The sequence below is a fragment of the Myodes glareolus genome, chromosome 4, assembly GCF_982192425.1.
Source record: "Myodes glareolus chromosome 4, mMyoGla1.1, whole genome shotgun sequence".
NCBI classification, from domain to species: Eukaryota; Metazoa; Chordata; class Mammalia; order Rodentia; family Cricetidae; genus Myodes; species Myodes glareolus.
Window position 1 is genome coordinate 37,827,732 of NC_142029.1, and position 26,656 is coordinate 37,854,387.

At 41.2% G+C, this 26,656-nt stretch overlaps 1 protein-coding gene across 1 annotated transcript in view; it reads left to right on the top strand.

Moving 5' to 3' along the window:
* Positions 1-23,497, top strand: part of Cd109 (CD109 molecule) — a 119,892-nt gene extending 96,395 nt beyond the window's left edge. Inside the window, exons 27-33 of the mRNA XM_048435719.3 lie at positions 3,677-3,864; positions 4,267-4,422; positions 5,307-5,372; positions 15,674-15,816; positions 18,914-19,061; positions 21,176-21,278; positions 22,998-23,497. Coding sequence (XP_048291676.3) covers positions 3,677-3,864; positions 4,267-4,422; positions 5,307-5,372; positions 15,674-15,816; positions 18,914-19,061; positions 21,176-21,278; positions 22,998-23,164 — 971 coding nt within the window. The 3' untranslated portion in view covers positions 23,165-23,497. The remainder of the gene's footprint in view (positions 1-3,676; positions 3,865-4,266; positions 4,423-5,306; positions 5,373-15,673; positions 15,817-18,913; positions 19,062-21,175; positions 21,279-22,997) is intronic.
* The last annotated feature ends 3,159 nt before the right edge of the window (positions 23,498-26,656 follow it).

The following is a 26,656-nucleotide window of genomic DNA, read 5'->3' on the forward strand; positions in this document are numbered from 1 at the left end:
TTTGGGTATAGGCCCAAGATTGGTATAGCTGGGTCTTGAGGTAGATTGATTCCCAATTTTCTGAGAAACCATCATATTGATTTTCAAAATGGCTGTACCAATTTGCACTCCCACCAGCAGTGGAGGAGTGTTCCCTTCACCCCACATCCTCTCCAGCATAGGCTGTCATTAGTGGTTTTTGATCTTAGCCATTCTGACAGGTGTGATGGTGTTGTGGGAGTAACTTCTGCTGCCTCAACCAATAGTCACTGAAATACGAGCCCACAGTGCAGCGGGGAGCGACTTCCGCTCCGTCAGCCAATAGCTGCTGAAATACCAGCCCACTGGGGCGTGGTATATTTCTCTTTTAAAAAGAGAAGCATATCCGGATCAGGCCCTCTTGGTTCCGGCTCTTGGTTCCGGTGCTTGCTCCTGGTTCCTGCTCCCGGCTCCTGCTCCTGCGACTAGGCTCCCTTCCTGACGGTTTATGGTGTATGTAAGTTTTACCCCCCAAAATAAATAACCCCTTAAAACATAACTGGTGTGGGATTGATTCGCCGATATGATGGTATCTCAGAATTGTTTTGATTTGCATTTTCTTGATAGCTAAGGATGTTGAACAATTCTTTAAATGTTTCTTGGACATTTGGGATTCTTCTGTTGAGAATTCTGTTTAAATCTGTACACCATTTTTTAATTTGATTATTTTGTATTTTGATGTCTGGTTTCTTGAGTTTTTTATATGTTTTAGAGATCAGTCCTCTGTCAGATGTGGGGTTGGTGAAGATATTTTCCCATTCAGTAGGCTGCCGTTTTGTCTTATTGACAGCATCTTTTGACTTACAGAAGCTTCTCAGTTTAAGGAGGTCCCATTTATTAATTGTAAATCTCAGTGTTTGTGCTACTGGTGTTATCTCCTGTGCCAGTGCATTCACGGCTACTTCCTACTTTCTCTTCTATCAGGTCCAGTGTAACTGGATTTATGTTGAGGTCTTTGATCCATTTGAGCTTGAGTTTTGTGCAGGGTGATAGATATGGATCTATTTGCATTCTTCTACATGTGAGCATCCAGTTATGTCAGCACCATTTATTGAAGATGGTTTCTTTTTTTATTGTATGATTTTGGTTCCTTTGTCAAGAATCAGGCGTTCATAGATGTGTGGATTTATGTCAGGGTCTTTGATTTGATTCCATTGATCCACCTGTCTGTTTTTATGCCAATGCCATGCTGTTTTTTTATTAATTATTACTATAGCTCTATAGCAGAACTTGAGGTGATGCCTCCGGAAGTTCCTTTAATACACAGGATTGTTTTAACTATCCTGTTTTTTTTTTCCCATATGATTGAGTATTATTCTTTCAAGGTCTGTGAAGAATTGTGTTAGAATTTTGATGGGGATTGCATTTAATCTGTAGATAGCTTTTGGTAAGGTTTCCACTATTACTATTCTAATTCTACCGATCCACGAGCATGGGAGATCTTTCCATCTTCTGATGTCTTCTCCAATTTCTTTCTTCAAAAACCTGAAGTTCTTGTCACACAGGTCTTTCACTTGCTTGGTTAGAATTACCCTAAAATATCTTATATTATTTGTAAATGATCTTGTTTCTCTGATTTTACTCTCAGCCCTTTTATTATTTGTGTATAAGAGGGCTACTGATTTAATTTCATTTAATTTGAGTTAATCTTGTACCCAACCATATTACTGAAGGTGTTTATTTAGTAGTTTGATGTGGGATTCCCCTCTGTATGCAGTGAATACCATTGGTTAATGAATAAAGCTGCTTTGGCCTACAGCAGGGCAGAATTGAGTAAGGCAGGAATTCTAAGCAGATAGCGGAGGAAAGAAGGTGGAGTCAGGGAGATGTCATGTAACCTCCGGGGGAGAAAGACGCCCTTGCACTGGTACTGGTAAACCATGAGCTTTGTGGTAAAATATAAAATAATAGAAATGGTTATTTTAAGTTGTAAGATCTAGCTAGAAATATGCTTAAGCTATTGGCCAAACAGTTTCCTTTTTGATTATTTCAGGTCTGGGTGGCCAGGAAATGAGCAAGAAGTCTCCAGCAACAGGAGTTTCCTCATAGATTTTTTGGGGTCACTTATGTATACTATCATATCATCTGCAAATAGTAAAAGTTTTTCTTCCTTTCCAATTTGTATCCCCTTGATCTCCTTTTGTTGCCTTATTGCTCTTGCTAGAACTATGAGTACTAATATAGAATAGATATGGAGAAACTGGACAGCTTTGTCTTGTTCCTGGTTTTAGTGGAATTGCTTTGAGTTTCTCTCGGTTTAATTTGATGTTGACTATTGGTTGTATTGATTTTATTATGTTTAAGTATGTTTCTTGTATCCCTGATCTCTCCAGAACCTTTATCATGAAGGGGTGTTGGATTTTGTCAAAGACTTTTTTCAGCATCTGATGAGATGACGATGTGGTTTTTTTTTTTCAGTTTGTTTATATGGTAGATTACATTGATAGATTTTCGTATGTTGAACCATCTCTGCATCTCTGGGATGAAACCTACTTGATCACCAGGCATCTTCTTTTAGAGAGGTTCTCCCTTGAATTTCTCTTTGAGTTGGTTACTCTTTGAGTTTCTGATGTTATTTATCCAAAAGTCCCTATAAAGTAGTCAGAGGTCAAAGTGTGTCGTAGGTTGAGTTCCTGTATGTAAGTAACTTTAGATTCGAAGTTGTGTGTATTCACAAAGGATAATGTGGAGCTGGAGAGAAGCTGGTCAGTTAAGAGCACTTGCCGCTCTGTCATGAGGGCTGAAGTTTCCATCTTAGCACCCCAGCTGGGCAGCTCGCAAAGGCCCATTACCCCAACTTGAGGGAACCAATGCCCTTTTCTGGCCTTCATTAGCACACACAAACACATGCGTGTGCACATGCACACATATGTATGCACACCACGGTAATAATTCTCAAAAAATGGTTGTAGAAACATTAATGTTAATAATTTAGATTCAGTCCTTATTCCTTACTTCAGGGTTGAGGAGTTGACTGTTGTACGGAGGCTGAAGTGGGACATGACATTTGTTCTGGGTTGGGCCACAGTCCCTATTCCACATTTCACCGTGATGGGATCCCTTCAGTCCTTGTAGATGGGAGAAAGCAGAGGGCCACTGCCCAGGGCGCTCTAGCAAGCTAGAGCAGGATTATTGCAGGGAAGTTGTTGGCCTGACTGGGGTCGCTCAGTTTTTCCTGGGACTGGAATTTTGAATTTGTACCATAAACTTTGAGAAGAGACAAAAAGGGAGAGGTTTTGCAGAACATGAATTATGGAACAGAATTTTTCCCCAAGTGCCCTAAAGTATTTGGGGGAGGAAAATTACACACACACACACACACACACACACACACACACACACACACACCTATCTTTCTTATTTATAACTGTTTAGTCTTGTACTAAACACATGGTACTTGCCTTGAGAAAACATTTTAAAACATTCTCCAATGCAGGCAACAAGGAAAGGATGGACATTTATACACTGTAATAATTTAAAATGCAATATATAATGCGTGCTTATGTATGTTTGTGTATGCACGTGCTTGCATATATATTATAGGTATCTATAAAACCTGCTTTTTTGCTAGTCACATAGACTGGACTGGTACAGAAATATTTAATGGTCTAAGACGTAAGCATTCAGTAGCTGCCCACTCTGTTCTATTTTCTCTCAGGAGACACACAGTTCTGGCTGTCGTCAGCACCCGCGCTTTCGGAGTCCTGGCAGCCGCGCTCCCTGGATATTGAAGTTGCGGCTTATGCGCTGCTCTCCTACCTGCAACACCATGTTTCTGAGGGCATCCCCGTCATGAGGTGGCTCAGCAGGCAGAGGAATAGCCTTGGAGGCTTTGTATCCACTCAGGTGAGAGGCGATAGTGTTTTTAAAATATCAATAAAGAACATAGCTGTTTTTTTTCATAGAGTCATATGATTACAAGTTCAGTAAGTTAAATGAAAGATTTAAGATGATAATGTTAATGATTTTCTCATTTGAGCTTCATATCTGGTATGTTAATTGAATACGCCAGTTCCACATCTGTATCAGCTGTTCTGTGTCTGTGGTAACTGGCTTGAGCCCATTGCTCAGGTTTGTACTGTAGCAGTCTGTTGAGCCTCTCACATGCTTCCAGCAAGAGAGCCACAGAGGACCCAGGAAGCCGTCTCCTCGCAAGGCTGGGGGTTCTCAAGTATTGCCGAATGTTTTCTTTAGAGAGCTTGCTGGATATTTCTAGAAATGCACAATCATTTTTTTTTCTCTCAACAGGATACCATTGTGGCCTTGAAGGCCCTCTCTGAGTTTTCAGCCCTAATGCACACGGAAAATACAGATATCCAAGTGACTGTAACAGGGCCCAGTGCACCGAGACCTGTACACTTTCGGATTGACACACAGAACCGCTTTCTCCTTCACACGGCAGAGGTGTAGATGGGGTGGTTGTTTAAAACCCGGTGTAGATGGTTCTTTATTCTGGAATAGTACTTTAATTTTTGTCTTCTGACTTCAGCAAAGAATTGTTTTCAGAGCCCCACAGAGAGAGATGGGTTGTCTTGTTTTTGGTTCCAGGGTCCATTTTTTGAACTCAGGAAGGAGGGAGGGAAGGGATGGGGGTTTGGGAAGAAAGATGGGCAGAAACGAAGAAAATAAGGGCACGACCACACTGGGAAGGAGTGACACTCACTGAGTCCCAGCTTTGCATAGTCCCCATGGTAGCTCAGAGTGGGCATGCTCCTGCGCTGGTTCTTCAGGCCACGTGTGCCACCATTTGACAACGAGAAAGCTGGCCGGGGGACCGTGTTGACTGTAGTAGAGCTGGTCTCAGAATTCTTCTGCCTCCTGGGTGCTGGGATTACAGGCATGTGCTACCACACCTGGCTCAAATTCTTACTTCAAAATGCAATAAAAGATTATACTGAGAGCTAAGTGAAGGAGAGGGGCAGTGGCACAGGACACAAGGCTATGGCTGGACGCAGTGAGTCCGTATCATTGTGTTCGTGGTCAGCCCCGATGAAGGGAGGTCAGGGGAGACCTGCTTCAACCCCAACAGGAGGGCAGTCTGGTCAGGAGCACCCATGTACCTTCCCGAAGGTTTGAGGTGAGAGGCCTTGGAGAGCTTGGAGAGTATATTTCACCCAGGTCAACTGGTTGAGCCTTTGAAATTTAGGACCAGGCAGAGCAGCCAGCATTCTCCAGGACTGCCTCTGCTTCTAGCGTGGGACATAGCACCAAACCCGTGTGCTCCTGGGTAGGAGCAGTCTGTGGAAACCTCACCCCCTCACTGCTTTCTCTCTCCCACTTTTCTTTAGCTTGCTGTGCTGGAGCCCACTGAAGTTAATGTTTCTGCTCATGGTTTGGGATTTGCTATTTGCCAGGTATGTATATATGATTGCCTATTTTTGCAGTTAAATGTGACTTTTAGTAACAATTCTTCGTTAAAACTTTAGCTTAGATAGCCTGTGTGAAATTCTTAATGAGGGCTGGCAAGATGGCTCATTCAATAAGGGTGCTTGCTGTCAAGCTTGACCCACGTGGCGGGAGGAGGAAACCTACTACCTCAGTTTGTCCTTTGACCTACACACAAATGCCATGCCAAGCATTTTATTTATTCACAAAAAATAAGTGAAAATATAATAAGAATAGAATAGAGTTCTTAACAGTTTGCTTCTGTGACTTAGGCAAGATACATTTTTTTCTTTAATAAGTATTGGAGACGTTACTAACTAGTGAGTAGGCAATACTTATTTGTGTTGACAATCTGCTTGAAGAACATCTCTAGGAGATTACTTGCTTTTTGAAGGTCGTGTTGAAATCCTCCAGTGCAATTTATGTGAACAGTTGGGAAATCTTTTTCCCCTTTTGAGGCACAGTCTTGATATACAGACACAGTTAGTAATACACTCAAATTATAGTCCAAACTGGTCTCAAACTTGTGATCCTCCTGCCTCAGTCTCTCAGGTGCTGGGATTTCAGGCATGTGCCACCTTGCCTGATTTCTGCATTTTTGTCATATTTGAAAAAAACAGTTTAGGAATTATGATGTTAATGGGCTATAGAGATGGTTTAGTGGTTAAGGGCAAATACTGCTTTTCCAAAGAACCCGTGTAAGGTGCTCACAACAGCCTATACCTCTAGTTCTAGAAGGACCCTGCACCTCTAATCTTTATGTATGTGTTCACACACACATGTGCATACACACACATGCAAACACACATGTACACATACATCATTAAAATTTAAAATTAATCTAAAAATTATAATGTTGATAGTTGATATAATTTGTGTTGTGTTTACCTGATAACAAATATGTATTTTACTTATAAATTATTAATATTTATCTAAGAATATGAAGGTCAGTATGGCTTTGTAAGTTGATAGACAATGTATTTCCTTATGGTAAAACCTCATAAAATAACAAATTTAAAAATTCAAGCATTGTGTTGGGAGCCATGATATAGGATGAAAATGCCGACAAACCTGTTTTTGAAGGCATAGTAAGTGCTGGAATTAAAAAGGAGATGGTATGGAAAGTACTGACTGGAGTAATTACCCTAAAAACATAGCATGGAGTCTTTAAAATAATAGTAACGGAAACCCAAGAGAATAAATGATAAGGCCCAAAATGATTATGACTTGGGTGGAAACAAACCAAACAACCACTTAGAAGGTAATAACATGCCTACTAGAAAGAAAAGGTATTTTTAAAAACTATTAATTATATTTAATAGCTTTTAGTATGACATTTTCATAAATACGTATAACCTATTTTGATCATATTTATGTCCTTGGTTATGCACACTTTTCCTGTCCATTGTCTCACCCAGTTTTCTCTCTTTTTAAAAATAGTTCAAAAAGTTGCTTTTAAAAAAATACTGGTATGGTTACTCCTGTTGCGAGGGCAGCATCTTCTTTGCTTTCTATTGCTGTGAAAAACAGTGATCAAAAGTGACTGGGAAGGTAGGGGTTCATTTACTTACTCATTCCAGTTACAGACCATCCCTGAGGAAAGTCAGGGCAGGGCCGGGGAGGCAGGAACCGAAGCGGAGGCCATGGAGGGGTTCGGCTCACGGCTTTTTCCTTTGGCTGGCTCGGTTTGTTTTCTTATACAGCACAGGGCCTCTTGCCCAGGGTTCCTCGGCCCTCTCAGATCAAACATTAATCAAAATATGCCTGTCCCTCAGACATGGCCACAGGTCAATCTAATGGTGGTAATTTCTCAACTGAAATTTCCTCTTTCTGGATGTTTATTCAAGCTGAAGAGAGCTAACTAGCACAGTTGCATATACCGCCCAATAGAAAAGACACACTTTATCCAACACATATAATTTGGAAGCTGCCAAATAATTTCTAAGATTTTTGGAAAGAATAATTTATTTATTTATTTTTGGCATGCATGCGTGTGTGTGTGTGTGTGTGTGTGTGTGTTGGTGCACATGTACCATTGTGCATGTGTGGAGCTCTGCTTTCTCCCTGCACTGTGGGTTCTGGGGGAAGAACTAAGACGCTCAGGCTTGTGCAGTAAGCATGTTAATTGCTGAACCACCTCTCTGGCCCTCTAAGATCATTTTGCATGATACTCAAGACACAGAAAGCATCTTCTAAGAACACCAAGGAAGAATAATTAAAGTGAAATGGAATGTTTTTCCGTGAGAAGGAAAGAAAAACAGGATAATTTTTGTGGATCTTTATTGAAGACCATAGGAAACTCTTAGTCCCCAAACTGCCGTTCAGTGTAAAACGTCAATCCAGAAGTCCTGGGAACTTAATCATCACATTTGTTGGAATTACAGCGTTGTTGGAAGCTATTCTTGATCAATGACGTGTAGACAAATCTTTGAATTAAATGACTGCTGCTTGAGGTTTGAAGGGCAGTGGCCAATGCAGACCTTCTGGTGAGAATGTTCACTAGCCAGTGTCTGTATCAAAATTCAGAAGACAAGAGAGAGGGACTGATAGCCTTTTCTCATGAAAGAGGGAGTATTTTTATAAAAATACTAATCATGCAGAAATGAGAATCGAGAGTCACTGTTAATATTTTTATCAGTGCCCTGGAAAGAGCATGCTCAGGCTTGTAATAGATGTTCACTTACTTGGGTTCTAAAACTCTAAGCAATGATGAATGAGTTCTTTAGAAGTTCTGCGAGTGGCTAGCTGAGCTTTCCTGCCAGCCAGCTATAACCCCCAATACTTAGAGATAGGTATTAATCATTGCCGTAATGACGAGCCTAGTCATCTTGCTTGATGACACTGGTCCCTAAAGGGACAGTTGCAGGCCATGGGAAGGCCGCAGGTAACATGCAGCTTTACAGGTCAGAAAGCTGCTCCGGAGTCGTCCTAGTTATATTATACTCAGTATTCATTGTTGTCGTTTAAAAAAAAGAGTTGGAAAATGTCCAGAGTACCTCAATCAGAAAGATGACGCAAATTACTGTAATAGCAAGAAAAGATTAGAGCTCTTAGGTGTGAGGAGAGAGGGCTTAGCAAGAGATAAATTAAAGTCTATAAATCTGGGAAGGGTTCCAGATGTTTGCTTCTGAGGTGTGTGTGTTTTTATGCCTACGTTTCAAGTAGAATTAAAGGGAAATTCAGTATTACATAGTAATATTAAAATTTATAAACTTGGTTCCAAAATAAGTGGGTGCATTAAATATTTAAAAGTTCTGTTCTGTTTAGGCTCAGGCAAGCTAGGAAAATGCGAGTGCATTGCCAAGCTTCAGACTTAGCGTGGCTTTGAGACAGACACTGGTCCTTGCACGGCCCCAGTGTTCCCACGCACCTTTCTCATCAGAGGCAGGCACAACATATGTGCTGGAGAAGACTCAGTGGACTGAAGTCTGTTACTTGTTTTATCTTCTTTTTTTTTTGTAATTTTATTAAATTATAAAAGTTTCCATTTCCGCCCCTCCTCCCACCACCCTCCCACTCCCCCCACTCCCTCTCCTCCTCCCTCTCCATCCCTAAGAGCAGTCAGGGTTTCCTGCCCAGTGGGAAGTTCAAGTTCCTCCCCCCTCCCTCCAGGTCCAGGAAGGTGAGTGTCCAGATGGACTGGATCCGCAAAATCCAGTATATACAGAGGAAACAAGTCCCAGTGCCATTGTCAATGGCTTTTCAGAAAGACTCCGGCCAGCCACATTCAGAGAATCTGGCCACATTCAGAGAATCTGATTGGATTGTGTCCTCGTTCAGTCCCAGTCCAACTTGCCTTGGTAAACTCTCATTAGATCCGTCCCCTTGTATCAGTGGGTGATCACATCCCTCACAGTCCTTATTTCCTTTTTCATTTTCTTCCTCCTTCTGCTCCTCATTTGGACCTTGTGGGGCTCAGTCCGGTGCTCCAATGTGGGTCTCCATCTGTATCGCTATCCATCGTGGGATGAAGGTTCTCTCTGATCTTGCCGTCTTTGCTCACGTTCTCTTTCCTTCTGCTTCTCGTTTGGACCTAGGGAGTTAAGTTCAGTGTTAGGATGTGGGTCTCTGTCTCTATCTCCATCCATCGCCAGATGAAGGTTCTGGGACTCTTGTCTATTTCCAATCTCCAGGCAGATAGCTACATGATTTTCATCAGGTTCACCTTCTTATTTAGCTTCTCTAGGATCACGAAAAATAGGCTCAAAGACCTTTAATTATGGTTAGAATCCACATATGAGTGAATACATACCATATTCCTCTTTTTGGGTCTGGCTTACCTCACTCAGTAAAGCGTTTTCTATTTCCATCCATTTGCATGCAAAATTCAAGATGTCATTGTTTTTTACCGCTGAGTAGAACTCTAATGTGTATATGTTCCACACCTTTATTAACCATTCTTCTATTGAGGGGCACCCAGGTTGTTTCCAGGTTCTGGCTATTACAAATAGTGCTGCTATGAACATAGTTGAACAAATGCTTTTGTGGTATGATAGGGCATCTCTTGGGTATATACCCAAGAGTGGAATTGCTGGGTCCTGAGGGAGGTTGACTCCCAGTTTCCTGAGAAACCGCCATACTGATTTCCACAGTGGCTGCACAAGTTTGCATTCCCACCAACAATGGATGAGTGTTCCCCTCATTCCACATCCTCTCCAGCATAGGCTATCATTGGTGTTTTCGAGTTTGGCTATTCTGACAGGTGTAAGATGATATCTCAAAGTTGTTTTGATTTGCATTTCCCTGATCGCTAAGGAGGTTGAGCATGACCTTAAGTGCCTTTTGGCTATTCGGAGTTCATCTGTTGTGAATTCTCTGTTCAGTTCAGTACACCATTTTTTAATTGGGTTAATTACAGTTTTAGTGTCTAGTTTCTTGAGTTCTTTGTATATTTTGGAGATCAGACCTTTGTCTGATGAGGGATTTGTGAAGATCTTCTCCCAGTCGGAAGGTAGCCTTTTGGTCTTACTGACAGTGTCCTTTGCTTTACAGAAGCTTCTCAGTTTCAGGAGGTCCCATTTATTCATTGCTTCTCTTATTGTCTGAGCTCCTGGGGTTCTGCTTAGGAACTGGTCTCCTGTGCCTATATCTTGTAGACTACTTCCCACTTTCTCTTCTATCAGGTTCAAAGTGGTCGGATTAATGTTGATGTCTTTAATCCATTTGGACCTGAGTTTTGTGCATGGTGATAGATATGGATCTATTTTCATTCTTCTACAGGTTGACATCCAGTTATGCCAGCACCATTTGTTAAAGATGCTTTCCTTCTTCCATTGTATGCCTTTAGCTCCCTTGTCAAATATCAGGTGTTCATACGTTTGTGGGTTAATGCCTGGGTCTTCTATTCGATTCCATAGGTCGACTTCCCTGTTGTTATGCCAATACCAAGCTGTTTTCAATACTGTTGCTCTGTAATAGAGTTTGAAGTCAGGGATGGTAATGCCTCCAGAAGTTCCTTTATTGTATAAGATTGTTTTGGCTATCCTGGGTTTTTTGTTTTTCCATATAAACTTGATTATTGTTCTCTCAAGGTCTGTGAAGAAGTTTGATGGAATTTTGATGGGAATTGCGTTGAATCTATAGATTGCTTTTGGTAGAATTGCCATTTTTACTATGTTGATTCTTCCAATCCAAGAACAGGGGAGGTCTTTCCATTTTCTGGTATCCTCCTCAATTTCTTTCTTCAAGGACTTAAAGTTCTTGTCAAATAGGTCTTTCACTTCCTTGGTTAGAGTTACCCCAAGATATTTTATGCTATTTGTGGCTATCATGAAAGGTGATGTTTCTCTGATTTCCTTCTCTGCTTCTTTATCCTTTGTGTATAGGAGGGCCACTGATTTTTTGGAGTTGATCTTGTATCCTGCCATGTTACTAAAGGTGTTTATCAGCTGTAGGAGTTCTTTGGTAGAGTTTTTGGGGTCGCTTATGTACACTATCATATCGTCTGCAAATAACGAAAGTTTAACTTCATCCTTTCCAATTCGAATCCCCTTGATCCCCTTATGTTGTCTTATTGCTATTGCTAGGACTTCAAGCACTATATTGAAGAGGTATGGAGAGAGTGGACAGCCTTGCCGTGTTCCTGATTTTAGTGGAATGGCTTTGAGTTTCTCTCCGTTCAATTTGATGTTAGCTGTCAGCTTACTATATATTGCTTTTATTATATTTAGGTATGATCCTCGTATACCCAATCTCTCCAACACCTTTATCATAAAGGGGTGTTGAATTTTGTCAAATGCTTTTTCAGCATCCAATGAAATGATCATATGTTTTTTTTTCTTTCAGTTTATTTATATGATGGATTACATTGATAGATTTGCATATGTTGAACCAGCCCTGCATCTCTGGGATGAAGCCCACTTGATCTTAATGGATAATTTTTCTAATGTATTCTAGAATTCGGTTTGCAAGTATTTTATTGAGTATTTTGGCGTCAATGTTCATGAGTGAGATTGGTCTGTAATTCTCTTTCTTGGTTGTGTCTTTGTGTGGTTTTGGTATCAGGGTACCTGTAGCTTCATAAAAAGAGTTTGGCAATGATTCTTCTGTTTCTATATTGTGAAATACATTAAGGATTATAGGTATTAGCTCTTCCTGGAAGTTCTGGTAGAATTCTGCATTGAAACCATCTGGTCCTGGGCTTTTTTTGGTGGGGAGGTTTTTGATAACAGCTTCTAATTCTTCGCGACTAACAGGTCTATTTAGATTGTTCACTTGCTCTTGATTTAACTTTGGTAAATGGTATTTATCTAAAAACCAATCCATTTCTTGTACATTTTCCAACTTTGTGGCATATGAACTCTCGTAGTAAGATCTAATGATTCTCTGAATTTCCACTGTGTCTGTTGTTATGTCCCCCTTTTCATTTCTGATCTTATTAATTTGAGTGTTCTCTCTCTGCCGTTTGATTAGTTTGGCTAGGGGTTTGTCAATCTTGTTGATTTTCTCCAAGAACCAACTTTTTGTTTTGTTGATTTTTTGGATTGTTTTCTGTGTTTCTATTTTGTTGATTTCAGCCCTCAGTTTGATTATTTCCAATCTTCTACTCCTCCTGGGAGCGTCTGCTTCTTTTTTTTTCCAGAGCTTTTAGGTGTGCTGTTAAGTCTCCAATATATGGTTTCTCCGTTTTCTTTAATTGGGCACTTAGCGCTATGAACTTTCCTCTTAGAACTGCTTTCATTGTGTCCCATAGGTTTGAGTATGTTGTGTCTTTATTTTCTTTAGATTCAAGGAAGACTTTAATTTCTTTTTTTATTTCTTCCTTGACCCAAGGATGATTCAGTAGTTGACTGTTCAACTTCCACACATTTGTAGGCTTTCTGGAATTCGAATTGTTATTGAATTCTAACTTTATTCCGTGGTGATTCGACAAGACACAGGTGATTACTAATATTTTTTTGTATCTGTGTAAGTTTGCTTTGTTACCAAGTATGTGGTCAATTTTCGAGAAGGTTCCATGAGCTGCAGAGAAGAAGGTATATTCTTTCCTTTTTGGGTAGAATGTTCTGTAGATATCTGTTAAGTCCATTTGATTCATTACCTCTAGCAATTCTCTTAGTTCTCTGTTGAGTTTCTGTTTGATTTACCTGTCCATTGGTGAGAGAGGTGTGTTGAAGTCTCCTACTATTAGTGTGTGTGGTTTGTTGACTGCCTTGAGTTCTAAAAGTTTTTCTTTTACATAAGTGGGTGCTTTTATATTAGGGGGCGTAGATATTCAGGATTGAGACTTTCTCCTGATTAATTGTTCCTGTTATGAGTATGAAATGTCCATCTCCATCTCTTCTGATTGATTTTAGTTTGAAGTCAATTTTGTTAGATATTAGAATGGCCACACCAGCTTGTTTCTTAGGTCCGTTTGCTTGGAAAACCTTTTCCCAACCCTTTGCTCTGAGTAGATGTCTATCTCTGTGGTTGAGGTGTGTTTCTTGTAAACAGCAGAATGTTGGATCCTGTTTTCTTATCCAGTCTCTAAGTCTGTGCCTTTTTATAGGTGAGTTGAGTCCATTAATATTAAGTGATATTAATGACCAGTGGTTGTTGATTCCGTTTATTATTTGTGTGTGTGTGTGTGTGTGTGTGTGTGTAGTAAAGTTTGTGTGTTTCTCTTCTTTGAGTTGTGGTTGTGAAGGGTTGCTAGATGTCTGGGTTATTGTAGGCAGTGATGGCAATGTTGGATTCCTTGGGTTGCGATTTTCCTTCTATTACTTTCTGTAGGGCTGGATTTGTGGCTACGAATTGTTTAAATTTATTTTTATCCTGTAATATTTTGTTTTCTCCGTTGATAGTGATCGATAGCTTGGCTGGGTATAGTAGTCTGGGTTTGCATCCATGGTCTCTTAGTTTCTGCAGTACCTCTATCCAGGATCTTCTGGCTTTCATGGTTTCCATAGAGAAGTCTGGTGTAATCCTGATAGGTTTACCTTTATAAGTCACTTGACCTTTTTCCTTTGCAGCTCTCAATATTCTTTCTTTAATCTGGATGTTTTGTGTTTTGATTATTATATGGCGAGGGGACTTTTTTTTTTTTTGATCCAGTCTATTCGGCATTCTGTATGCTTCTTGAACCTTCATAGGGATATCGTTCTTTAGATTGGGAAAGTTTTCTTCTATAATTTTGTTAAATATATTTTCTGGGCCTTTGATCTGCAGTTCTTCTCCTTCTTCAATCCCTATTATTCTTAGATTTGTTTTTTTTTATTGTGTCCCAGATTTCCTGAATGTTTTGTGAAGAGAATTTGTTGGATTTGCCGTTTTCTTTGACCAGAGCATTTATTTTCTCTATGGTATCTTCAGAATCTGAGATTCGTTCTTCTATCTCTTGTATTCTATTGGTTATGCTTGATTCTGTAGTCTTCGTTCGTTTACCTAGGTTTTCCATATCCAGCTGGTTCTCGTTTTGTGTTTTCTTCATTGCCTCCATTTCAGTTTTCAATTCTTGGACTGTTTCCTTTACTTGTTTGATTGTTTTTTCTTGGTTTCTCAGGGTATCATTCACGGATTTACTTATTTCTTCAAACTTTTTGTTATATTTCTCATCCATTTCTATACTCATTTCTTCAAACTTTTTGTTATACTTCTCGACCAATTCTTTAAGGGAGTTATCATATCCTGTTTAAGGGACTCTATTGCTTTCATAATCGCACTTTTTTCCACTTCATCTGGGTTAGAGTGTTCAAGTCCTTCTGTTGTAGGGTCGTTGGGATCTGGTGTTTTCATGTTGTTTTTCAGATTGTTGGAGGAGGTCTTGCCTTGGCGTCTGTCCATCTCTTCATTCAAATGCTCTCTATTGGAACTTCTGTTACCGGGTCAGGTTCCCTTGTTGGGCAGGGAGTTCACTGATAGAATGCCTACCTTTCCTCAGGCAGGCTATTGAAGCACAGGCACTCCCTCTTTCCAGGATGCCCCTACAGAGCAGGCCCAGTGTGCAAGGCAGCTGAGCTGGGGAAATTTTATGGCCCCAGTGGGAGGGGAGAAATATAGAAATTTGTACCTGGATGGAAGCTGGGATTGCAGGCTGGAGCGCTTAGCAGGGTGGAACCAGCAGTGCAGGCTGACCTGGGAGTCTATGGGGTCGGGGAAAGTCCTAGCTCCTCCTCGCTGGGCCCCTGCCGCGGGCCCGAAGCAAACTCACCCCTCCGATGGCCCTGTGGATGGAAGCCTTGTTTTATCTTCTTTGAAAAATGTTTTATGATGAGAAAGAATCCTCAGCAGTCGGACAGGTGGTGTTTTAGTTTGATTTGTCTTACTGGGAGTTTCCAAGGTTCCATTTGGGTAACACAACTTAGAAATTAGGAAATTAATTATATATCAGTCAATACTTTCAAGAAAGTTGTCTGTAGCTTTCCCTTTTATCCTCAAGAAAATGTCTTCCATTCCTTGAGAAAATAATCGATAAGCATCGTCTCTGGTGTTCTGCCATTTACTTTGGAATATTGTCTAATAGTTTTCTCGATAAAATGACAAACATGTATAAAAGCATTGGATAATGATGCTTTTTTAGATGTTTATTTTTAGTTTGACTATAAATCTAATTGGCTTTATGACAGAAAGAATTATTACCTACTCTTTAGACTATAGCAACCAGCTTACTGCTAATTTATCCCATCTGTTAATTTTCAAAAATAATGTTTTTGATGGGGAAGGAAACCTGTGGTTATAAGAACAAATATTTAGAATGTAGTTAGGACATTTGGTGGTTTAATAAAGTAGTAGTTGTTTGTTTTCATCCAAGGTCTATGACTTTACTTAGTCTAATTTTTATTTATTGCAGCTTAATGTTGTTTATAACGTGAAAAGTTCAGATTCTTTTATAAGACGGAGATCTATTGAAAATAAAGAAGCTTTTGATTTAGAGATTGATGTGAGTGATAAAGAAGATGATGTCAATCACGTGAATTTGAATGTGTGTACGAGGTAGGTACCTGCTTAACAGTGCCCTCAAGAAAATAGATTTGCAGGCTTAGTTTGCGTGGTTATCGAATGAGGTCAGTTCAGGAGTCACTTTTAAGAGACTTCATCCCACCACCCCACCCCACAGATTACTGACCAGAAGCAGAGTAAAAAAGTGTAAACCCTTTTTACTCATGCTAAAATTGGTTACAAGTTTTCTTTGTATTTGTAACAAATTCGGGTAGAAAAAAATTAAATTCTTTCAAATTCTTAATTTTATTGAGGAAAGCCAAGAAAGCCCTGAGTGAACACGTTGTTGACACTGCCATGTGAGCTGCCCGATGTCTCAAGCCATGGGAGTGGCAAAGCCTTTCTTTCCCTGGGGTGGGGCTCGGGGATGACAAGGTCTCCTATGTTTTAAGTATAAGTGTTGGCAGTGTGTGCAGAAATGAGCAACAGCGGCTTCCTCCTCCAGAATGGCTGCAACCTTCTGCTGAGATGAGCTCACTCATGTCCCTGTGCTATGTGTGGTACAAGTTCTGGGAGTCTTGGTTGCATTGTCGGGGCTGCTCCACCAGAGCAAGCACAGCCCCTCTGACCCCAGATTTTCTGCCTGTGCATTAGGTTATCACACAAAGGGTTCTGGGTATTCCATGCTGGATGTGACACTTTATTACTGACCCTGGCTTTTCTGCCTGTGTGTTAGGTTATCACTCAAAGGGTTCTGGGTATACCATGCTGGGCATGGCACTTTATTGTTTTAAAATTCATTAATTTATTTCATATGTAGGAGTGTTTTGCCTCCGTGTATGTCTGTGTACCACATGTGTGCCTGATGCTCATGGAAGTTAGAAGAGAGTATCAGATTCCTTGATTCAGGAGTTACAGACAGCTGGGAGCTACTTTGTGGGCTTTCAAAATTGAACCCAGGTTCTCTGGAGGAACAGCCAGTGCTCTCAATCACTTATCCATCTCTCCAGCCCCTAAAATTGTATTTTTTATTTCTTGTTGCTGTGTTTATGGTATGTATCTGTGAGTGCTTGCAGCATGGAGTTGGTTCTCCTTTTCCACTCATGACACGAACTCTAGCTACCAAGCTTGTGTGGCAGACATCTCTATCAGCCAAACCATCTTGTCATAAACTTGTAAGCAAGAACTTCAGCACCAGCTGTGGGACACTTCCCTGGTAGCTGTTGGCTGGGGAGGTCGCAGAGGACCCCCAAGTGGGCAGGCCTTGCCGTTGTTCTTGGTGGTGCATCAGAACCAGATGGTAAAGACCTTATTGCTGAAGGCACTACACGTTCTGGTCACGGGACATAGAGAGATCAAGGTGGAATGAACTGGAAGTTCTCCCCCTCCTGGCTAGTTTTCAGTGCTCTTTGCAAGTTGTGCTATGTAGGTGTTATGTTGGCTGGAGGGGGAGAAAACTCAATGGTCTCACCCTGCTGTAGAGCATGTGTGTTACAATTCTAATCCAACAGGCAAGATTTGCCCATTGGTGCAATAATGGCACAAGGGTCGGGGGGTAACTAGACACTTTATGGTTATATTTGAGGTCCACTCCAAGTGAGGGGATACACACCTCTTGCTGTAAGTCTAGTAAAAATCCTGGGATGAGTGGGGATACAAATAAAAGCTAATAAAACTCAAGCCTAGTTTAGGAAAACTGTAAAATATCCAATCATATTTAATGCTACAAATGATTATTTTTTTTTTGTTGAAGTGGTTTCATTTAGGGTTCAGATTTATCTTTAACTTTTTATTCTTTTGGCCCAAATAACAGGATGCAAATCTACCAAGAAGAATTGTTTGTTTTAGGTAGTGACAGAACTTCAGTTTAGAAGACTCTGGTTTTGGGTAATTGTTTCCTGGTAACTTAAGTTCCCAGAGTGGTTCTAAAATTGGCCTGCATCCAAAGCACCCAAGGTTCTCCTTTCTCCAGACATGCTGGCTTTACAGTAGAGATGCGAAGTTGTCCTCCCCAGCTTCTCGGCTGTATTGTGCCCGTGATTTTGAGAACAACCATGAGAAAGTTGTCGAATCAAGAGAATTTACAATTTCAGTTCTATCGGTCTGTCTTCTCACTGCAGCGTTGGTTGGTATTCAGTGAGAGGCTGACTGTTAGAAGGCCCTGGCTGTGAGGACCTGGTATCTGTTCTTTTCAAATATCCCAAGACACTGTGGTTGACCTCCGTACGTTGTTTGGCTGGAAACCCCTGATGCTTCATGAGGGTCATCTCTGCGTGTTGATCTAGGTGCTCAATTTTCTTAGCCATTGCCTGAACCATGTCTTCCCACCATCACCACCATCTGGCTTATCTTTGGATGTAATTGTCTGGCTGGGATGAAATGACCCATGTGTTCGCTCCATTCCTCCCCTAGTGCATTTTGACCAGCAGCTGGCTCTAGTACCATTTCTATAGCATCTTCCTTCTCAACAGGCAAAGAACTAGGACTTCCACTGTTCTTTCTTAACTAGGTCTCTATTAAATAATAAAAACATCATGCAAATACTATTTACTACTAACAGGAGGAATTTATGTGTATCACAAACCTGTATGCCAGACATTGAACAAAATCTTTACATACATCTCATTTAGGTCTTACTAGAATAGTTCTTTCCAGTCAGTAATATGCCCACTTTTCTCTCTGATTGATTGATTGATTCAGAAAATGGTGGTTGAAAATCCTCTGTGTCTCAGACTGGGGTCTGCCCTGAGCGGCCAAGGGCTACCCTTTTCTCATTTGTTGATTTCAGCTGGAAAGGTAGGTGCTGTCAACTTCTGAGAGAATGTCAGTGTTTTGAGAAATAGTTAATTTAGGACCAGTATAAAACACCACTAGAATCTATTGGATGGTTATGCGTTGTACCCGCTCCAACCCGTAAGCACACACCTGCTTCGCTGCAGGCATTCTGTCCTACTTAGGGGACCAAGTTAGCTGTCCTTCCGCTTGTCACTGGGAGCGAGAAGACTGTCACGGCTGTAGGAGAAGGACGCAGTGTTTAAAAATTTCCTACAGTGAATTTTACTTGTGCTAGGACAGTATTTAGAATAATTTTTTGTAGTTTTAACTTTTGCATAAAGAACATTTGCTTTTCTTTTTCGTCTCCTTGGTGTAGATTTTTGGGCTCGAGCAGGAGTGGCATGGCCCTTATGGAGGTGAACCTGCTCAGTGGCTTCACTGTACCTTCAGATGCAATTCCTCTGAGCGAGATGGTGAAGAAAGTAGAATATGATCGCGGAAAACTCAACCTTTATTTGGATTCTGTAAGTAGTGAGATGCTTCATCAAGTTAGTTTTGATAAAGGTCTTATGTGTTGTGTTTAGAAGCCTGCCACCTGTTAAGTATGCTTTCTGGAAGCTTTTTGCCTTGGAATGATTTTGGTATGTTAACTATATGTTTTCTTCCATTAAGAAAAGTCATCACTGGGACGGGGGAGGTGGCTCAGTGGGTAAGAGAACTGTCTGTACAAATGCGATGACCTGCGTCCCGATCCTCAGGATCCATGTAAAACGCTGGGTGTGACCACACAAGCTTGCAACCCCAACACTTTGGAGGGCAGAAACAGGAGTATCGCTGGGGTTAACTGGCTGTCACTCCAGCTCCAGGTTCAGTGAGAGACTCTGGGTCATAAGAATAAAATGGAGATTGGTAGAGTAGGATGCTTGATACCCGTTTCCTCATCCTTATGGATTCCATATGGATAGGCGAATGTATCCCCTCCACACAAATACACGTACACCGCACAGACATACACACACCACATACACTTACAAACTTAAAAAAAAATTCACTATGAAATTAATGAAAGTTACTATTAATGATGAGCCAAGGAAGGTCTTTTTAAAAAGCTTAGTAATTGTTTATTGAGCTATCATGCATATACATTATGCACACACACACATATATATGTATAATATTATACAATCATTTGGAAGATAATTTCTTTCATTTGTATGTTTGGTGTATATGTGTATGTGGGGACCAGAAGTTGATTGACGTTGGCTGTCTTCCCAGTTCCTCTCTACCTTATTGTTTTGAGTCAGGATCTCTCATTGACCTTGGAGCTTCTGATTCACATAGGCTGACCAGTCAACAAGCTCCAGGGGTCGCCTATCTTCACCTCCTGAGTGCTGGATTACAGGGTCATGCTGTGGTGCTTGGCTTTTTGTGTGTGGATTCAGGACCTGTGCTTACACAACAGACACTTTACTGACTGAGCCATCTCCCCTCCCCTAATAAGCAGCTTTTAAAAATCATTTTTAAAAATTATTTTTGTAAATGCACAAACAAAGCAATGAGGTTTATTACGGAACCTACATATGTCCACGGTTTTGTAAACTTTTCTTCCTCTGCTCTGCTCACTCTAACCAGGGCCTTTTACCTCTCCCAGTACCCGTTTCTGCTTTCAGTTCACATCACTTCCATTGCCCTTTTCTCATGTCAGGCTCTTTCTCCTCTTGTTCCTGGTGGCCCCCTTTCTAGTTTGATGTCTCACACCCCCTCCTCTCATGCAGAAACATTAGGGTCTGCAGATGAGAGAAAACACATTGTTCACTCTGGGCCTGGCTTTGTTTAATACAATAGTTTCCAATTCCATCTCTTTTCCTGCAAATGCCTTTATATCAGTTTTCTTTATGGATAAATTGGCCTTCCATTGTGTATATATAATATCCATTTTCTTTATTTGTTAACCTGTTGATGGCCATCTAGGCTGGTTCCATTTCCTGACTGTCATGAAAAGTGCAGGAAGAAACACAGATAGGCAGGTGTCTCTGTGCTGTCTACTTAGAGTCCCTTCAGTACATACGCAAGAGTGGTATATCTTTGTCATGAGGTCATGTGTGTGCATGTATATATATAATGTATATGTGCATGTACATATGTGTTTTGTACATGTGTACAGAAACATCCACACTGATTTTCCATGATAGCTGGACCAGTTTATATTTCACCAGAAGTAAATCATGGTCATTTACACATATAAATATCAGGCCCTCATTAATTGTGGTATGCGCCCCTCTATAATGCTCCTATAGGTGGACCACTGTCTGCAGAGTTAGGCCTTTCCCAGTAATTAGCAGCAAATAGAACTGAGATGCACTGCCTGAGAGGGATTTGGATTGCCCCGGGAACAGGCTGGATGTTTACTAAATAATTCTAAATCTCGACAATCCCTTTAGGTACTAAATAAGACTAAGAAGCATGCCTATCTTATAAGGATTGTTTTGGATTTAAATAAGATTAGTTTAACTGCAGTACCTGACAGGCAGAAACCCTCCCTAGGTACTGGTTTCTGTTTCCTAAAATGAAAGAAGTCCCTGACTTTTCCTATGAACCATAGTGTGACAGCCCCTTCTAATCTTTTGTATTTTTCAAGGTAAATGAAACCCAGTTTTGTGTTGATATTCCTGCTGAGAGAAACTTCAAAGTTTCAAATACTCAAGATGCTTCAGTATCTATAGTGGATTACTATGAACCAAGTAAGTGGGGTCTGGGGTTCCTAAGACTTTAGAAATCAAGCCAGGCACTCTGCTCATTGAGAGTGACCATCTCACTGCTTTGGTTTTGTAGGACAGTTGGTTGGGAGGGAAAAGTGTGGATGGAGGAGATGCATTATTTTTGGTATCAAGAAAAACTGAGTTCTTGGAATGATAATTTGAACTTCTTTGATATGACTGGTAACATTTTATAAACTAGGAGTGATGTAAAACATGAAAGCAGTCAGCCGTCCTGGTGGACTCCCAAATTCTTTATGAAAAATGACACTCAGAGTGAAGCTTTGTAAGTGCGCAATCCTGCTACAGTTTCCAATATTAAAGCTGCTTTCTGAATGAGCACCCGTGGTGTTCAGAGACATTGGAGTGCATGAGACGGGCTGAGGGAATTTCATTGAGATAAGGTGAACCAGCTCGCAGTTTTGGTAATGCTTGTTAGAGCATTCAAGACAAAGTATGGCTCCAGGTAACTCTGTCTCCTAGGACAGAAGCTAGGCCCTCTTGTCCCTTGCTTCCAGCCTCTGTTGATGAAGAGGATACACCCAGGGTCTTATGGGACATCCCAGCTTCTGTCGATGAGGAGGATACACCCAGGGTCTTATGGGACATCCCAGCTTCTGTCGATGAGGAGGATACACCCAGGGTCTTATGGGACATCCCAGCTTCTGTCGATGAGGAGGATACACCCAGGGTCTTATGGGACATCCCAGCTTCTGTCGATGATGAGGGTACACCCAGGGTCTTATGGGACATCCCAGCCTCTATTGATGAGGAGGATACATCCAGGGTCTTATGGGATATTTAAGAACATAGGCATAGGACCTTTTTCCTGAGGTGAAGTGATAGACTTTATTGTGGGGATCTAATGAAAGTCCCTTGCTATCATTTTTTTTGGTGAGATTGGGGAAAAGATAAGAAAAATTAAACCTACTATTTTTTAAGTAGTTGGAGATACATTTGTGATGTTGGAAAAATCTTCAAAAAATCATGAAAAATTAAAAATAGAATTTAATTAAAATTATAAAATGAAATGTTTTATTTGCACTGAGATTTTTATAGGATGATATGTACCTTACATAGTTTTTAAAGTATTATCTGTACTGTAACTTGTACCCCCAATTGAGTAGTTATTAGTTAGTATGCGCTCTGTTTTAAAACACTGAAGCATAGCTGTTTTTGTTTTGGTGAGTTTATTATTTTGTGATTGGTCATTTACGCAGTTAAACACTATTCATTTGTGCTATGAACTGTACCTGGAAAGAATAGAGTTTGACAGTATGCCCCCGTCTAACAACAGGTACAGATAAATTCCCATCATCCTTCGATTCGCTTAGTAAAGCCTAGGTCAGACACTTCCCAGGAGGTCTACTGGCATAGAAAATATCGTCCCCAAATAAACTCTCGAGAAGATTAAACGACTCAAAATCTAAAGTCTTTCCCACTCCGGTTAAGGTCGTGTTTGCAGCGGAGAGTTGCAGCCAATTTGCTGCCTTCAAATGCTGGCCAACTGATTGTAGATAGAATGGGCTGAACACGTTGTTTCTCGGGATTTGTTTACCATCTGTGCCTCCTGAGCATTTCATTTGTTTCTGGTAAAGAAAAGTTAGCTTTGTGAAGCATGGGCATCACATGATTTATGCTTAGCAAAACCACTGTTTCCCGACAAAGGAGACATGTAACCCGGGTGTCTGCCTCTTTCAACAGGGAGACAGGCAGTGAGAAGCTACAACTCCAAGGTGAAGCTGTCCTCTTGTGACCTCTGTGGAGACACCAGCTGCCATCACTGTGAGAATGGAGCCATGGGCTCCCTTCGACACTCTTCAATTCTTTTCACTTTTTGTTTCATCCTTCTGTACTTGGTGGAACATTGATTATGATTTATTTTCCAAGGACTTCATTTAAAACTAGCCTTTCTAGAAAGTCAAATGTGACTGTTTTCCTTCTACAGCTGATGATTGCCTCTGATGATTTTGAAAATCAATTGTTTCCCTTTCTGGGGAGTTCTGGGGGAATGTCTGCAACAGGCGGGAGTTTGTGTCAATGTGTAAATCTCTAACTTGTGTAGGCATGTAAACCTCCCTGCCTGATCTTTGTGTGGAAGACGATTAGAATGATGATACTTTTATTTCTTCATTTCCCCTCCTCAGAAGGATTTTTTAAAGATGCATTTATGCCCCCCCGAATAAAAATGTTATTTTCCACTATTCATTCCTGTTTTGTAAAAGATGTGTGTGTGTGTGTGTGTGTGTGTGTGTGTGTGTGTGTGTGTGTGTGAAGCTCTCAGACATCTCATCCTTCAGTATTTGGTTTGGTGTTAAGGGAGCAGCAGAAGATGCTGTCTCTCTATTCCTTCCCATGTCTGGCCTGATGCTACCTTGGGTCCATTCCAACTTCTTTATAGAAAGACAGTGTCTTTTCCTGTGTTGTGCTGTTCAGAGGTGACAAGACACTGAATACTGCTTTTAGGGGTGCTGGGGTGCTCTCTTCTGTCATGTTGGCAGCCTCACCCTGGCTCTGCTTCAGGGGTGAGAGATGAAGAGCCCTGGAACGTGTGCCCGTGTGACTTGGACCAGAAGAGCTCAGTCCAGGAGACACTATGGACCAAGGAGACAAGAAGTACTGCTCATGTCACAGGCAACCCATCTCCCTGGGATGGCAGCTGAGGTCAAAGGTCTCAGAGAGTCTGGGCATGATTGCTGCCCCAAAGAACTGTAGTGCTAGTCCTGGCTTCTGTTCAGTCCCTTCCAGCCACAAGGTCTGCGCTCTGGGCTGTCAGGTGTCCAATGATGCTATGACCATTAAAAAAAGTATAACTGGGCTTTCTTTGCACTGCTGCTTCCCAGATAATGACATGGAGACTTCTTATTAATCATGACTGCTTGGCCTTTACTTAGGCTTGTTCCCCAGTATCTCTGACAACTTAAATTAACTTATATTAATTAATTTATATTCTGCCACGTGACTTGTTCCTTCTCCTCCTCATTGTATGCCTGAATCTGTGTCTTGTTGGCTTAATCCGGCCCTTTTCCCTTTCTTCCCAGAAGTCCTTCCTATTCTCTCCTGCTTAGCTATTGGCCACTTAGCTCTTTATTAAACCAGTCATAAGGTTCCTTAGACAGAGACACATCTTCACAGTGTACAAAAGAATTATCCTACAACAAAAAGATTTCTGAATTTTGAGGTATGAAATTCTTTTATCTCTGTGAGTGCTTAAAGAAAAATCACTTCCTCACCTCTTCACTCCTTTTCCTTTCAACTTTCCCATCGGAGTCTACTAAAATAGGTTATGTACATTAAAACAACTTAAGATTAAAAAATTAATCTAAGAAGTGGTTTAATTTTGTTCCTTAACTCTATGACTTTCCTCTCAGGTGGATCTGTGAAAATAATCGCGTGGACCCCAAGGAGCTTGCTTTATAGTATTTTCAGCTAGTAGAACTTTCTATTGATGGCGGATTAGAAGCTGCCTTTGTGTGACCAGGTAAAGAAGGGCCAGGGTAAAAAGAATTGATTCTTTGTGCGACAGAAAGAGCCGAAGGGAAAATAAAGAAGCTGAGGGGAGGCTGTTGTGGAATATTTGCTTACATTGTGTGAAGATGTGTCATTGGGATTGGTTTAATGAAGAGCTGAATAACCAATAGGTAGGCAGGAGAGAAGGGGCAGGACTTCCTGGCAAAGAGAGGAACTGGGGATGAATCTAGACATGGGAGAGACACCAGCATGACAGTAAAGGACATATGGTACAAAGGAGGGGCAACTGAAACATGTGGCAGAACATAGATCAATATAAACAGTTTAATTTAAGTTATAGAGCTAGTTGGGAAAAAGTCTAAGCTAAGGTCAAGCTTTCATAAATAATAAGTCTCCATGTTGGTACCTGTGAGCTGGCGGCCCAAAGAAAATTCTGACTACAGGAAACACGTGAAATCTTCCCGAAAGCAGTCAAGAAGTGACTGCTCATTGATATCAAACTGCAGTGGGGTTAGCGGTGACACCAGGTAGGCACAGTCCCTCCTGGCTGTGTGACAGGAGACGGGGACCTGTGGGGACTGTTCATGGGCTGGGAACACCGTGGATGGAGGCGGGCAGAGAGATGGCTGTCGGAGTTGGGCTTGCTGGAGAGACTGTGCGGCAGAAGCGTGGCCAGGGAACCTGAAGCAGAGACTTTCCGGATGCTCCAGCTGACAGTCTAATAAGGCACTACCTTTACAGGGAGGTCACTGCCTTGGTGAGTAACAGCTGGAGAACTCAAGAAGTGTGCTGAACTTAGAGTAGGCCAAAAAGAAAAGGAGGAAAAAAAAATCAACCCAAACCAGCTGTGATCCAGTTGGGGCGATCACAGAGGGCTGAGGAGCTGTCAAAGCCTTGGACACCGCTGAAGTTCAGTGGAATGTGTGATGCCTGTACCACGCACCAGCAATAATGCTGTACCTGGGGAGATTTTGGGGGGGCTCTGACAGAAAGAGGAGTTCCTCACAATGCCTCCAGTTTCCAGTTGAGTTACTAAGGATAGCAGCTCTCATGTGTGCAGAGCCCATGCATAAAACAACCAGGGGAATGGTGGAAGGAGCCGTAGCCAGTCGCACCAGGAAAAAAAACTCAAGCTGATGGCAAAGTATATTCTGTTTCATAGTTTCATTTATTATTATTTATTTATTTACACTTTTGTACTTAATTGGTGTGGGAAGTCCTTCTGTATATCTGTTGCTTTTATTGCTTAATAAAGAAGTTGCTTTTGGCCAATGGTTTAACAGAGTTTAGCCAGGCTGGAAGAGATATTTAGGGAGAGAGTAGGCGGAGTCAGGAAGACGCCATGTAGCCGCCGGAGGGAAAGATATGAGCTTCCAGCTGGAACCTTTCTGGTAGGCCACAAGCCTTGTGGCAAAATATAAAATAGTAGAAACGGGTTAATTTAAAATATAAGAGTAAGCCAGAAATACACTTACGCTATTGGCCAAACAGTATTGTAAATAATATAGTTTCTGAGTGATTATTTTGTGGTCTGGGCAGTCTCCGCCTACACTTAATAGTTGTGTCTCATGTGACCAGGCTGTTATATCTTCTTCTGTATTGTCCTGTATTTCTCTACCACAGTGCATACCTCTAGCCAATAGTCCTTCCCCATTTATAATTTGTTTCTTTCTCTTCCCATTCCCTTCTCCTTTTATTTCTTATTTATATTCTTAGCTCTAAGAAACTATAAACAGCATTTTCCATGGTAAGTATCTGTTCTGTGTCTCTGAAACTTAGCAGGGACAGAAGTGAAGGATCATGGGAAAGGCAACTGACCATGTGTTCTCTACTGCAACCAGATTTCCCTTTAAACGTCAGTGGGGACATGAATATCAATGGAGACATTCCAC